Source organism: Aptenodytes patagonicus, chromosome 18 (assembly GCF_965638725.1).
Source record: "Aptenodytes patagonicus chromosome 18, bAptPat1.pri.cur, whole genome shotgun sequence".
Lineage (NCBI taxonomy): Eukaryota > Metazoa > Chordata > Aves > Sphenisciformes > Spheniscidae > Aptenodytes > Aptenodytes patagonicus.
Genome location: NC_134966.1, coordinates 7,738,836 through 7,754,283, shown reverse-complemented (window position 1 = coordinate 7,754,283; position 15,448 = coordinate 7,738,836). Strand labels below are relative to the sequence as shown.

General features: G+C 52.2%; 1 protein-coding gene across 1 annotated transcript; it reads left to right on the top strand.

Annotated features, from left to right (window-relative positions):
* Nucleotides 1-1,662: 1,662 nt before the first annotated feature.
* Nucleotides 1,663-15,448, top strand: FAM78A (family with sequence similarity 78 member A). Its single transcript, XM_076355072.1, has 2 exons — nucleotides 1,663-2,684; nucleotides 10,846-15,448. Exons 1-2 carry the CDS (start codon nucleotides 2,422-2,424, stop codon nucleotides 11,372-11,374), a joined length of 792 nt encoding a protein of 263 aa, XP_076211187.1. The 5' UTR covers nucleotides 1,663-2,421; the 3' UTR covers nucleotides 11,375-15,448.

Genomic DNA, 15,448 nt, shown 5'->3' with positions numbered 1-15,448 from the left:
AAAACGCCAGGCACCGCGTGAGCTACTCAAGCCTGCTGTGAGCGCGGGGTGGGACGTACTAAAAGACATTTACTCAGCTCTGCGCTGCTGTACCATACCGCAAGCGGCACCGGCAAAGCAATTTTTACCTCTCAGTTCCCCAGGATTCCTATTTAGAAACAAGTCACGGAGGACACGCACACCCAGGGCCACGTGTAACGCTCGACGTACAGCAGCTATTACCGAAAAGCTGGTCACACGCCCCTCATCTGGTGCTCAGCTCTTGAAATTCGGATCCTCAGCTGGCTGGTGGTCAGCAGGACCAGCCAGCAACGTTACTCCTAAAACTGTCTGTAATAGAAGTTTACAACTTTCCCACAGGCCGTTGCTGCCTCAGACGCTTCTAACTCTCTATTCCAGCTACTCCTCGGTCCCTCTGCTGCTATGGAGAGCTTTGCATTTCTAGTTGCCTGAATCGCAGCCCATCCAGCCTAGGGCTACCAGTTTTGCAAATAAGGAGAGCATCCCTTTACCGAATCTAGCAACGAAGCTCCAGCCGGGAGAGGAAAATCTTGATCTGAAAAACCAAGAGAAAATACACTGCAGTTAAACTAAAAAAAAAAAAAAAAAAGAGAGAGGAAAAAAGACGTTTCTAAAAAAAACTACATTACCCACAATTCACGGACATGTGGGAGGAAATGCTGTTTTTGCAAAGGAGGTTCAGCTTCTACAGCTGCAGTTTAAAAGCGAAATACAGGGGGAGGGATGGGACTGGGCGAGGGAGGGAGGACAGGGAGGCAGGGAGCGGGGCGGGGGGGGGCGCTGGGACCTGCTGCTGAGCCCGCCGCCGGGCTGGCCGGGGCGGAGGAGCCGCTGTCATGCGGCGGTCCCTGCCCGGGCAGGCGGCGGGAGCGGCCGGGCACGCCCGGGGGCACGGAAAGGCTACGAGCGAGTTTCTGCAAAGTTTGACCCGGTCGCCTTTTTGATGCTGCGGCGGCGACCGGAGCGGGAGCCCCCCCGCACCCCCCTGCTCCACCGGCGAGGCGGAGACCCGGGGCCGGCGCCGTCCCCGCATGCATGAATGTCTTGCGAGAGAGGAAGCTTGCGGCAGCCAGGAGGCGGAGGCACCGATCCCGCTCCTCTCACCTCCCCGAGCATCTAGCAAAGAGGCGAAGGGAAGAAGGGGGAAAAAAAAAAAAGAGCGAGAGAAGGAGCCTCCCCCCCGCCCCTCGCCCCCCCCCCCCCCGCCGCACCTCGCCCCCGCGCAGCGCGGGGGAGCCCGGCGCGGTACGCGGCGGCCGGGGCTCGGCGGCGCGGCCGGTGCTCGGCGCTGCTCCCCGCCGCCGCGGGATGCTGTGACGCCCTGCGGGACCGCGGGGCCCACGCGTGTGCGGGGCAGCCCCGCCGCCCGCCCATGAGCCCCGCCGGTTGAGCCACAGCCGGCTCGCCCGGGAGCGGCGACAGCAGCAGCAGCAGCGGGAGGAGGAGGAGGAGGAGGAGGAAGGTCGGACGCCCCTACGGAGACCCGCTCGCCGAAGAGGAGGAAGGGGAGCCGCGGGGCCGGCGCCCCCCGGGCCGGTGCGTGGCGGCGGGATGTCACGGGCGGCGATTCCGCGGCGCTGAGCGGGCGCGGAGCGGCGCGGCTCCGGGCGGGGAGCGGGGGAGGCTCGCCGCCGCCTGCCCCGCTGCGCAGCCCCGGAGCCCGCCTGCGTGACCGGGACCTCCGGTTTATTCTCTATGGTTTCGGCTATTTCTAAGGGGAAAAAAAAAAAAAAAAAAAATCCCCGAAGCCCTGAGAGCGCTGGCGGAGGAGCCTCCGAAATCGGGGATCTGGCTACTTTTCGCATTTTCCACCCGCCGTTTCTTTCTGTTATTATTGTAATTTTGTGCGAAAGGAAGTTATGAACAACTGCAAGTCAGGAAGTGGAAATCCACACCGGTTGTGACAAGCTGGGGCTAAAAACTATTTCATTATTTATATAGATGTATCTATCAACATTCTGCTTTTCATCCAAAGAATAAAGGGAAATACCGGCTAGCCCTATGTTTGACGGTGAATGACAGACCGCATCTGAGGAAAGGAAGGACTAAATATATCAGCTAAGAACACCACCGTTATTTATTGAATTCAAGAGACTTTTTTTTTAACCCAAAGACTGTTTGAGCGAAAGATGTAATGGGTCATTAAAAGGGGAAAAAAGGTTTTAAAGGCCCTTTTGCTTCTGAAGTGCAGCTAACCTCAAAATAGGAGCAGTACTTGTAAGACAGATACTCAAATTAAGGCTTTACGTGATGAATTTTCTATCCTATGGATATCAGTTTTGAGATTACAAACCAAGAAGATCTGTAATTGATCTAGCACCAGATAATTTCAATGCCTAATATTCCCCAGGATTGCTGGAGTACCCTAGGAGCTGTGTCGGACTGTATTCGGGGTATGCCATGGGCTGTATTCAGAGTATTAGCTGCAAATCCAAAGTTTTCCGGGAAAGTATTTCAGTGATTGAAGTCAAAGCCTCCATCGATCCCATTCCCACCAGCATCGACGAGTCCTCCAGCGTGGTCCTGCGCTACCGGACCCCTCACTTCCGAGCCTCTGCGCAAGTGTTGGTGCCCCCTATTCCCAAGAAGGAGACCTGGATTGTGGGCTGGATCCAGGCTTGCAGCCACATGGAATTTTACAATCACTACGGAGAACAGGGAATGTAAGTATTTCCAAGAGCGCGTGGGAGCGGGTGCGGGTGCGTTTGCCTAGCGGGAATAGCGAGCGGGAGGACCATGGCCCGGCTGGGAAATACTGGATTAAGCCAAAAATTATAATCCAGTTGGTTTGATTTTAAAACCCAGCTCTCCTGAAACTTAACAGGACTTTCTCATATGTTTAAAATACAGGAGAGCTTGTCCCTGCCCTTTTGAAGGAGTAGGTGTTCTCTTCTAATGGGAATGTGCCCAAGCCCTAACCAAAACCCACTTGTTCTGTTAGGAACCCAAAAGCAATACTGTATTTCACAACAGCTTTTGAGCAGCGCTGGAGATCCTGAAATCCCAGGTCAGCCCTGCCACGACAGGCACCCCTGATTTGATACCCGTTTTACATGAGGGGTTCCCCGACTGTCAGCTCCTCTCTTTGGCATCCCTCCCCATCCCTTATGGGGTAAAACCGCGCGTTGACCAGCCCCAGAGAAACCTGAGGGCTGACACTTGTGGCACGGTGCCGTCCCCAGCGTGCTCCACTGCTGCTGCAGTGGGCCATGGCTGTGAGCTCCATACCCCACCAGCTCTGGGAGCAGACTTTAACATCACAGGAGGAATCCTGCTTGCTTTGCCCACAGTAGCAGGCAGCCCACAGGGGAAGAACAAGATGGATTTAACCCACTGATAATTAAACCCTTTGCATCACCTTGGAGGAGGGTGAAAATTCCACATTATCCTCCTTTTGGGTAATGTAAGGGTGGGAATATATAGGTATCTATGTAAGGCAGGGGGAATCTAGGGGCTGTTTGCACACCAAAAACCCCATGTTACCGGTCAGACAATCATAGTGAGACAGGAATGAGTCAGATTAAAATGTCACCTCCCTACCCTGAAAAGTCATCTCTCCCCAGTCCCCCACCAGTTTGTTCACCAAACGTTCTTGCAGGCTGTGGCCCGCAGTTAAATCAGCAACAGCACCTGATCTCCAACTGCCTGCACAGAACAGCAGTTCTGCAACTCACGGTGCTGGGCAGCACCGGGTGCAGCCTCCCGCTGCAGCAGAGATCTGTCTGTCCAGCCACGGGGACAAAACTTGACCGCAGAGCCCAGTGCTGGTAGATGGTTTGGTGGCTGGAGGCGCTGATGCTGCCCGGTCTCTGGGGCAAGGGAGAAAGGACGGGAAGGTCAGGTTTAAGCAACCCTCCCACCCGCTCATCCCAAGTGCCCTGTGTCAGGGGGACGCCGGCTCAGCCCCTCAAGGGTCACCCTGGGTGGCTTAGAAAAAGGTGAATGAGGAGGGCTGAGGGAGGATGGGAACACGGAGTAGGGCTGGAGAGCAGGACAGACTCTGACTTAATGCAGCGCCTTCCTGAAGGCCTGAACATCTGCACGCACGCCCCGGCCCTTCTTCCCTCCCTTCTGCCTGTCAGCCCAGATGAGGACACGGGTTCAGCATCTCAGACGTAAAGCGAATACGTGTTGTGGGATGTGGACCAGAGGGAAGGGCACGCCGAGGAGCAGCCATAAGTGACAGACTGTCCCCCGCTTCTGTCCCCACATCCCCTCTCTGCTCAAGCAGAAGGTGCCTTGAGAAGCAAACTAGCACCTGGCAAACACCAGCAATGAGGCTCAGCAAGGGAGAAGACCAGCTTATCGTGATTTTAAAAGTACTTACAACAGGCCCAAAATCTGTAGGCTTTTTGGCTCCAACACCATCTTTAGCAAGGACAATTTGTTGCTCGGATGTTCCCAATTCCAGGCCTTTGGGATTTGCATGTGTAATTCTCGGGCTCATTTAGAAATCCTGTCTTTAGCGACCAGCTGCAAAGGAAAACAGAAAAGTCCACTGTATATAAATACAGCTCACATCCACCAAAATAAAGAGGACTGGGCAGAGCTATTCCGCCAGTGCTGCTGTGGGCTGCAAACCTCGATGTGTCCTTTTATTTCTCTGCACCTGAGTTTCCCTGTGTTTAAAATGAGGACTTGGTACGGTCTTCCCTTGCTGGAATGCTCTGAGACAAAAAAAGTTGTATCTACAAGCTAAGTGCTGTAAACAGGTAGTCAGAATTAAACACTGCAGCTACGTAGGAGAGCTGTTAGCCAGAAAATCATGGAAACAAAGATTTCTTTTTCCCTAGGAGGTTCATTGACATTTAACTGATATTAAAAAAAAAAAAAGAGTTACCCAAACATAAGTAGGAATTGGTCGGCTCCTCCACTCTCTATAGACCCATTGCCATCTGAAAGCTATAAATAAAGGCGTTTGGGAGGAAAGGCTTCTCTTAATGCCATTGAAACATGCTCTTGGAAGACCTTTACATAGAGAGGGACAGGACACAAACCTAGCCGAAAGGATGGGCCAAGCCTTTAGCTGGTGTAACTCAATGTAATCCCACTGACCTCCACGGAGCTGCGTTGATTTATGCCAACAGAGTATTTGTCCCAACTTTCCACGATGAAGAGACACTACTGCGACATATATTTTTAATCACTGTGGCGACAGGCAAACAGAAAACTCCAAATAATAAAAGAACTCAGTCGGTCAGCTGGAGCATCGATACTTACAGCAGGCTTTGGATTAGTTTTTCGCTGTTACGCTCCGAAGTTGTTAGCTGTGTATAAGCTGGCCATTACGTTGAGGGTAGAAACAGCTGAGAAATACTGGAGCAGATGGAACCGTGCATAACGCTCCTAGAGGGATGTTAGCTACAGAGGGGATCATTTCGACACACGCGTTTAAAGTGGCACTGATAATTCTGGGGCTAAATGCAGCGTTTTTAAATGTAAAGGAAAATAATTAAAGCTCAGATAGCACATAAACACTGGCATTATTTTACATGCAAGTCAGAAGATGCTGCTGCCAACATGAAAACCCCCAGCGTGAGGATGTGGATGTGCTCTCTGACCCCCCCCCCCCAGCCCTGCAGAACGGGGGCAAACTCCCGTTCAGCCCCATGGCTGGTATTACTGCTCCCCCTGAGCAGGGTTTTACCCTGTACCCTTAGGGAAGGACGCGGCTGTGCAGTGGGAGGCATCAGGATCAGGCCACAGAGCTCTGACCTGTGCAGGACACGCTGGACCAAGTCACCGCTGGGATCTCCGGGGGCGGGTGCTGGTTTCTGCACCCCGTTGTGCAGCACCTGCTGGGACCCGTGTCAGCGGCTGGGCCACGCCAGAATGGCATTATCCAGCCTTGTTTCTTCATCTCCATGGAGATGTGCAAGAAGCGGTGCAGATGGAGATATGCAAAACAGAGAGATAAATAGATCGGAGTTTGAATATGATCAGCCAAGAATCTGGAGAAGTTTCAGGTAGATATTTCTCCCCAGGAGGACCCGATGGGGCAGCTGGGCAGCATTACATCATCGCTTCACGTTACCAGGCATCTCTCTCTTGCGAGATTAAATCTTCCATGCCCTGCAGCAGAGACACAATGAACTCAAGAAATCGACTTGTCAAGAGAATAAACCCCTCAGTCCTTGGGAGGGAAAACACAATCAAAACCAGATTTACCGAAGGAAAAAAAAAAAAAGGGTTACGCTTTCCATGGGAAGCGAAGGGAGGTCAGTTCACCATGGGAATTTACAGAGATACCCCTCCAGGGGTTTAGAGGAAAAGGCTTCGCTGCCCTTACGTGGCCCCTGGCCCTTACCTGCGCTGTAAGCACGCACCTTAGCCCAGTTAAATAGGTTGTCCACTCTGCCTGAGCCTGCTCAGCTAAACCAGCAGAAATTTGTCCCTTTTGCTTAATGCCAGTTTTCTGCTAGTTTTACTCCCTGAACCGGTGTGCATCAAACATCAATAAGCTGGTTCAAGAGACGAGGCAGGAACATGCAGCTGGAGGATGGGGGGGAAGAGGGACCACAGCAGCGTGGCTCCGACAGATGGGCAACATCATCTTAAATTTCCTTCCTGTTCTTCGCTATAACCCTGGCTTGAATTGCTTGATGTGCTGGACTAGGTGAGAGAGACACTGTAAAGGACAATTTAAAATTAAGCAGCTCTGAATATCAGGTTTTCTTTCTTTCAGCCAGTCACCAGCACAGGTGCAGCGGCGGAGGGAGGCAGGTAGGAGCAGAGATGTGAAATACCCGAGACGGCTTTTCGTTGCGCCCACACATTGCCCTGGTACCTGCACCGAGCACAGTCTGCGTCTGAACGGGGCTTCTCTTATTTAGGGAGCTGGTGGAAAAGAAGGGTGTTGGAAAGCGCAAGGTTGTGCAAGTCCGTCTGGCCCTTGACTAATTAGGAGCTGGCTTTAAGGAATTGGGGCTGAGGATGCAATAGTGCCCGATGCCTGTCTGAAAAGGTTAACTGAATATACCTGTGTCACTGCTGGATGCACCAGGGCTGGAGGCTGCTGTGCTTGGATTTGCTGTCACTGCACAGGCCGCTGCAGTGATTGCTTTGGTTTGTGCTGCGGGGCAGCCATCTGGAGGGCTCGGGATAAGCTGGGGGCTTCGTTTCGTGTGGGAGAATAGGAAGAAACGTATCTGAATGAGAACTAGGAGGCTAAAACCTACGTAAAGCTGCTTGGCTCTCAGCAGCAGGGCTACAGTTGTGCCACAAGAAATAGCTCAAAGTTCCTTCTTCTGGTAGCAAGAAGACATTTGTTAAGAGAGGCTTGTTGGCAGCTCCAGTCTCTGGTGATGCCCCTACTGACTCTGAAGGTTTCAGAAACGGCAGAAACAAGCTTGTCAGTATTACAAGCCAGAATCTACTGATTTTGGAGCCGATCAGCTATAGTGAATCCATGAAACCAGATAGGTTGGTTTCTTTTCATGCCTCTTCCCTGCTATTGTCAGCGAAGTGTTTACTGGGCACTTTCTGGTCTTCCCTTGGCTCGACACCACCACAGAAAGATGCTGATGCAGCCAAAGATCATTCCACAGCGTTCTTTCCAAAATCATCCAACAGGGCAGTTGTTGGCATATTATTTAACACAGACATACCGTGCAAGCAAAGGCTACTCACCTGGCTGGCACACAGGCTTTGCTGCAGCAGCAGGCGAGGGGCAGCCCCCACCAGCAGCAACCATTGTGCAGCCTCTGCTTTTGCTCCAGTCATGGGATCATCATAAGGCCTCATTTTTCTTCTCATTACTAAGATGCGCAGATAAAGCGTGATGGTTTTGAAACCCCAGGGTTAACCACACTCACTAGAATTAGGCACAGCGTGCTCCACGAAGAAACACGGGCCAGTTTCTTCTTCCCCGTTCCTGCCCACGCCTTTTCTTAAGCAGGGTGCACTTCTGAGCCACCCTGAGCGCAGCCACGCTGCTCACGAGCACGCTCAGCTTTGCGACGGGGTTTCTCAGGCTCTGCAGGCAGCATCCTGCCTTCAGCAACCTGCCCGGGCCCTGGCACAGCTCCACCTTTTTGCTCTTATTTGAACCCTGGGGAAATCCCAAGAGGGTCCTGCAATTCTGTACCGGTCTGGGGTCAGATACGCCTACCGGGAACGAAGATGGGGACAAGCAGATCTTAGTTGACCTGCAGTTTCTGAGCATCCTCTACCTGATTCTCCTGCCATTCGCCCACCAGCCTCTGATCCGAGTAGGCTGGAGCAGCCCAGGGGGTTTATCAGCCTCTCATAGCATCTCAGGTCCCGGTTTGGCACCTCCACGCCCGCGGAGATGCTGTGGCTGCACCTTAGCACCACGCCTGTCACAGAGTGAACCGCCAAGAAATTGTGACATCTCATCCCCGGGTGACAGCCAAGCTGAGTACTGGCCACTGTCTGAATGGAAAGTAATCCTAAACCATCTGCTGAAAGGGAGAGAAAGAGCCCCCAGATGGTGTTTCAGAGCCGGGCTGTGCGGCGGGGAGGAGGTGGGGGGCTGCAGAGCACGACCTCCGCTCATCTGCCCGCCGAGGGCTGAGTTCATCCAACATCCCCAGAGCTTTTCCCTTCTCAGCTCTCCCTGAAGAACTGGGGGGACGGTGAGCCAGAATGACTCCGATTTAGAGAGCAGAGCTTATAAACATCTCTCCGGTAGCCGGGGGTCCTGGCAGGACTGCTCAGGGATCTCCTTTTGGCTGCCTTCGCTAAAAATTTTCTTCCAGGGAAAGGACTCCCTCTGCCTGCTGGCTATGAGCTCAGGAGGGAGGATTGCTGCAGCCGCGGTGCCGTAGCTGACAGCAGCCCGTAAATCTGCGCGGGGAGATGTCGTGCTTGCATAACCCCCGGCTGCTGCTAACCCCCCCACCCCGGTCCTGCTGCTCAGAGCATCCCTGCATCCCCCGGAGCAGCCCGTATCCTGCCTTGCACTTAATCTCCCGGGTTCCTGCCGGGCCGCTGCAAACCAGCCGCCTCCTGCGTGGTGCGGCCCTTCGCCCAACGCCTGCCACGGCACGGGGGAGATTTTTGCTAGGACCCCCGCTCACATGAAAAAAAGATACATGAGGTCTTTAAACCCCCCCCCCATCTCTAGCTGCAGCCAGACATTTACAGCTAACTGCTGAACAATCCAGTGGCTACAAACATGGAGGCACTTCACGGTCATTAACTAATTAACAATCAGAACGGCCTTGTGAGACAGTCACATTAGTCCTGGCCAGTGGAGAGGAGCAGTTCGTCCCAAAGCTGCGTCTGAGCCGGCCGGGCCCGACACATGCCCCCCCCCCCCCCCCCCCCCCCCAGCCTGCACCCAGCCGCAGCCCCCGCTTCAGTCAAGGGGCTATTTTAAGCCGCAGCGCTGGACTTATTAAAGGCTTGGACAGTTACCCTGACGAGCCTCAGCACGTCCCCTCTGTCTCCCTCCCAAGATAAACCGTGTCCCATGGCACAGCCCGCAGCAGGGAGCCGCAGGGCTTGGGGGGCTGGTGCACGGCCCAGCGTCCCAGCCCCACGGCGGGGTCAAGGGCAAAAGCCACGCTGGGAGCTGCTGGGAGCGAGCTGCTGCTGCTGCCACATAGCCCCTTCTGCCACTTCAACAGCGGGGACACCGTCTCCGGGTGGCGGGGAGGGCTGATTTGTAAGCAAGAGGGAGAAGGTAAATTAGAGCCGCCTCTACCACCCTGGTTTTTAAAAGAACGTCCTTAAAATACCTGGCATGCGCTGAGCACGTGGTCTATGGTTATGCCATCTTAGTGCCTTTACTCTGCAAATAGCTCACCCTTTTTCTGAGACGTTTGCAGTAGTTTGCTTCGATTGGCAAATCTAATCTTAAAAATTAAATTGGAAGTTAATAAAAGAAATCCAAGTTGTGCATTACGAGGCGACGGAGGACCATTTTCACTTACTTTCTTGCTAGAAAGACTGACCTTTCCGTCAGTCTCGCAAGCACAGCACACAGACGACCGGCTCAGGCAGTGTTACAAGCTGGCTGACCTCAGTTTCTCTGATTACTGTAATACCATCCCCAGCCCGGAGCCTGGTGTGCAGCCTTTGAACTGGGTCCTTCCTAGGGCTGGAGAAGGATGGGTTACACTTCCAGCGCCAGGCAGACAGCGGGGAGGGACAGTGGCTTATCCAGAGAGAAAAATGAGCGTTTGCAGTTAGGCACTGAAAAGAAAGAACAGAATGGGGCAACGGGAAGCTTTATGGTCCGCTTGAGTCCTTGATCTTACTTCCACCGCTTAGGTTGGCTCTCCTGTCACCTCACCCCCAGGGCCAGCTCTGAGCTTGCCCGTTCTTCTGCCGACACGGGAGATTTTGTGCTATTGAGAGAAAGAAACTCAGCCCCGAGCCCTGCTCTCACCGGCGCAAGAGTCGAGATCCCGAACGCGGCGCTGGAGCGAGTCCTTGTGTTCAGCCGTGCTCAGCCGGCCAAGTTGCTGCAAGAAGATACCTGCATCACTGGATTTTCCCCAGCACTGGAGCTTTCCTGAGCACCTACCCTTTGCAGCCTTACTTAAACACAGACATATTTTGAACCACTCCAGGTAGCCACCGGTCCCTGCAAGGAAAGCCCTGGCCCTGCAGGGTGATGGTTCCTCAGTGGTGTTTAACAGCAGGACAGACGTTCATGATTAGTCCTGGAAATTTGCAGACAGTTTTAATGGCAGGGATGAGCTCTTTCGGCAGGATGGCGTGAAAGGCACAAATTCCAGTAAAAGCTGAAGGGGGAATGCATTCACAACTCCTACCTCTTCTTCCTTGAAGTCCGGCATGTTTCTAAACTAATTAATTAATGCATTATCCATAATTTGTTGTTGGTTATGGCAGGTCAAGTTGGGAGCTTCCGGATCTACTGGACGGTAAAATCCAGGCCATCAGTGACTCAGATGGAGTGAACTATCCCTGGTACGGAAACACGACAGAAACCTGCACCATCGTGGGTCCCACAAAGAAGGAGTCCAAGTTCAACATCAGCATGAACGACAACTTTTACCCAAGCGTCACGTGGGCAGTGCCCGTCAGCGAGAGCAACGTGGCCAAACTCACAAGCATTCACCGGGATCAAAGCTTCACCACCTGGCTGGTTGCAACCAACATGGCTACCCATGAAATGGTGACCTTGCAGACTATCAAATGGCGCATGAGGCTGGGCATCGAGGTAAATCCCAGCAGACCCCTGGGGCAGCGTGCCAAGCTGCAGGAGCCCTCTGCTCAAGAGCAGCCCCAGGTCCTTAGCAAGAATGAGCCAATACCACCCAGTGCCCTTGTCAAACCCAATGCCAATGATGCTCAGGTACTCATGTGGAGGCCAAAGGATGGACCACCACTTGTGGTGATACCTCCAAAACACCGATAATATAAACCTGGCGTCCCGGCACCAAAAGGGAGGAAAAAAAACCAACAAAAAAAACCAAACCAACAAAGCAAAACAATCACTTAGGTATTAGAATACACACGTATAATCTGAGCAAAATCAAAATGCACTTTTTATTCATTCAACAAATGCAACCATTCTACCTTCTCCCATTGGGACGGATTTCACTGTGCTAAAGCTAAAGAGGAGACCTTTGACTGGGGTCTGTCTCATCACTGGATTCCTACGGGAAGAAACTAACACTGATGTCTACCCGTATAGCTTTTTTTTTTTTCTTCCCTACTTTAGTTACTGTTTGAACTTCAGTCTCATTAGCTTGTCCAGACTGCCCAGAACAATAAGGACATTTTATTTGGGATTTTAAGACTTCTTTTTTTTTTTTTTTTTTTTTTGGTTGAGAACAAAACAAGTTCCTGGAGCAAAAAGTTGGCTATTTAAGATAAGGAATTATTATTTTTTTAAGCTGTAAGGTTCTGAGTTGCAAATCCAAGTCATGCGGCCTTATGTAGACTTTGCTTTGCATTGCCAAACTTTTGCCTTAAAGCTATGTTTGAAAAAAAAAAACAACAAACACACCACCAGGCAGAATGTCCTTTCTACAGAATTTTTGGGAGACAGTTTTGGAACAAGGAATAGACTGTCAGCGTGTCACGGGCTGACGGATGAAAAGGGCATGAAACTGGAAGAAGCATGATAAAAAAGAAAGAAAGTCGTCTTGGTTTTAAAACCTGGAACAAGGAAGCATGGAAATAATCTCGGTTTCAAAGCAATGCAAATAACAAACCTGCTGTAGGATGTCTCTTGAGTGGGAGCTACTAGGCCATCTCCCTGCTTCGCAGAAGGGGCAGCAAGCAAGCTTGCACTGCTTACTGCTGGGTAATCTCAGTCTCCCATTTGCATTATAATATGGGATAATCTCACAGCTAGAATTGTGGCCCTGAGTGTCAACATAAATCAAGAGGGGGGACGTCCCGCTGGGTTTGTCTCTAGGGCACGCAGATGTCTGCCCAGCTAACCCAGAGTCTCACCTTCTCGTGGGGTAAGAGCCAACGGCTCGTGCGCCGGCTGTTGTTGGGTGAAGCTCCGTTGCCCCGTTTCCCCATGAAATCCAAACGACGGTGCTGTAAGAAGAGCAGGATATAAAAAGGATCCTTCTGAAGTCATTGGAGGTGCACGGGTGTGAGGGAGGGCAGAGCTTATCTACCAAGCCTACCCATCAATATCCGTAATTCAGAAACAGCCGCATCTGAAAAGAACAGGCACCCATTCCTAGCAAACACTAGAAGCAAAAGCTATAAAAAACTCCTCTTCCCATGATAACAAATCACATTGGGGTTAGCAGATAATTTTCTTCCAGATGACCTCACGACCTACACCACTTTCAGGAATGGGGTACAGACAGGACCATGGGTGATTCTGTACCTGTCTGGTTATGGCACAAACATCTATGTAGCAACGGGTGAGGCATGAGAAGGTGCAAGCAGGGCAGCACCTGAGTCTTGGGTGTAGATCCTCCAGTAGGTGAAGTGCGTTTGGAGCAGGAGGTGGAACCTGTAGGTTTTAATAAGGACCTTGTCCAGATGGCTCCGGAGATAACCAGATGCGCTTCCGCAGAGGAAGGCGGTATGGAAAAGCCGTTTGAACGGGAGGGGCACAGTTTGCAGGCAGAGGAAGTTCTGCAGCAGAGGTGGCATCTGGAGGACAGGGTGCAGGATGGGGAGAAGAGGATCTGCTCTCTTGCTCCAGCACATGGCCTCAGGCAGATCACTTCCCCTTCCCTCTGCAGCTCCTTCCCCTAGATAACGTTTCTTCCTCTTATTAACAATTTGCCTCAGGAGCTAGGACTGAAGAGAGCTCAGTGAGCCAGATACAAGCCTGGCCCTGCCGAACTGGTCTGAACGGGTCTCGCAACCACACACATGCTGCTCAAAAGGCTCTCCCCTCGGAGAGGCACCGATTAGCTTCTGTTGCCATCTTCATCTTCCACATAGGACATTACCAGCAAGAAATTCTCCTTCCTCACTTCTCCAAAGCCACACCATCTACTTCGGCAACAGGTTCAACATCACCACCTGCCCGGGGAAAGCACTCCCAGAAGATATGCCCCCCCTCCCTGTGACAGTCTCAAACCAGCAAACGAAGATCCTGGGTCCCTGCAACTGCACCCCCGTTTCCAGGGGAGCCCACCCTCCTCCACGCACCAGTTTTCAGAGATGCTCAGCCACGGAGCTGCTCTCTCCAACGGGCAGATCTTTGAGGTAGGACGTCCAGTATTACAAGCAGCTTGCAAACGAATGGACTGGATCAAACCCAAATCCACGAGCCAAAGGTTGCCTAAATCCAGGCTTTGGGACTATAAAGGATGAAGCTAGGGAGGCTTTGACTTGCACAGTCACTCTCTGTATTAAACTCCATTTTCTTACATGGATTCAAATCCTAACTATAGCTCTACTGGCACAGCCCTTTGGGACTTGTCTGTATTTTCTCCTAGGCAATACACGCAGAAGAGGACAAAACGTGAGCCGTGGGTGAATAGCCGATAACGCTTGCACGCATCTTGGCTACCGCTTAGATGCGCTTCTGGGCAGTCCCGCGGGTGGGAGCAGAAGGGGTATTGATGTCTGGTATTCACTTTGTCTCCAGGTGCTGAGTACTTACAGTTCTCACTGATGTCAGTATGGGTCGAAGAAATCAGACCCAGTTGTCTTAATTAGCTGCACGAAGGAATTCCAAGGAAAGATTTCTTCTCAGTCACCAAAAACCACATTCAGGGAACACCTACGTCCTTTTCCACTTAGCTTTGTGTTGGACTTAGTCTCCCAGTGCATTAAGTAAATCTGGTTCCTCCTACTCCCTCTACCTGGTGGACTGGATGCATCCATGCAATTTGATAGTAACCTCCTGGCTAATTCGTCCTGTTGCACTGAACAGACCCAGCTAAGCAGTAAATACGAGATTCAAATTTCACGTTGGGGTCGGCTTTGCATGGACTTCTCCCTTCCCACAGAATGCCTTTATCCCGTGCCTAGGTTGAAACGTGCCCCTCCACCTCCATTCGCATCACCAGACACGGCATAGAAAAGCGATGCTGCCTCTTTTGAGATTTCATGTGTTGTGATTAAAAGTGATGGTTTTTCCAATGCTGCTTCATTACAAAACTGATGGGGACAGATTGCGTATAAAAGGAACGGTGGCTGGAACTAAGAGGTGCTATAGACATCACTCTTGATGCGGCTGGTTAACGGCCACACGGTTAGAAACGGGGATTGACAGGGTCCCAACGGGGACTTAAATGTCTGGGGACCCAGGGCATTCTGCACCGAGTAAGGTGGTAAATAAGCAGAGGTAAATAAAGCTCCTTCTCTGGCAGCTTTTTGCAGAACCAGGAATGCACAAAGGATACGCTGGGAAGGTGATGGGGCACCAACATGGGATACTGAAGTACGTGAGCTTGTCTCTGCCTCACCTCTCCCATCAATGATGCTCAGCTCTTTATAGCCCCAAATCACCACAGGAGCTGAGAGTGTCGCTGGACCATCCCTGTCAAAATCCCGTAGTGGTCCAGGGTGGGAAGCAGCAGGACGAGCCCTGGCCGAGATCCTCACCTGCATCCTCTCCCCCTCAGCCAGCAGCGGGGCAGGGGCTGGCAGACACTGTCGAGCGCGGCCAACACGCCGAGCAGCGTCACGGGCCATTTGGTTCTCGTTTCCTACCCTTGACACCAAGATGAGCGTGGCGAGAGAGGGGCAGCCCCTCGCAGGCTCAACAAAGATATTAAGCGGCGTTGGGGAGGGGTAGACCTGTTGAGCCGACGCGGTGGAGAGCAAGGCTGGGTCCAGCAGCAGGGGGTAAGGCGAGGGCTGCCCGAGCCTCGGCACCGCTGTCCCTCCCTGCCCTCCTGCCCTGGCTCCTGGCGCAGCAATAAGAATCGTCCTTGGTCTTGCAGAGATACTGTGAAAACAAAACCAAGATGTACCGAGTCTGGACACTTACAGAGATGAAAAAAACAAAACCCTGCTTTTATAACAGACAGAGAAATAAAGTGAAGTTTTCAAA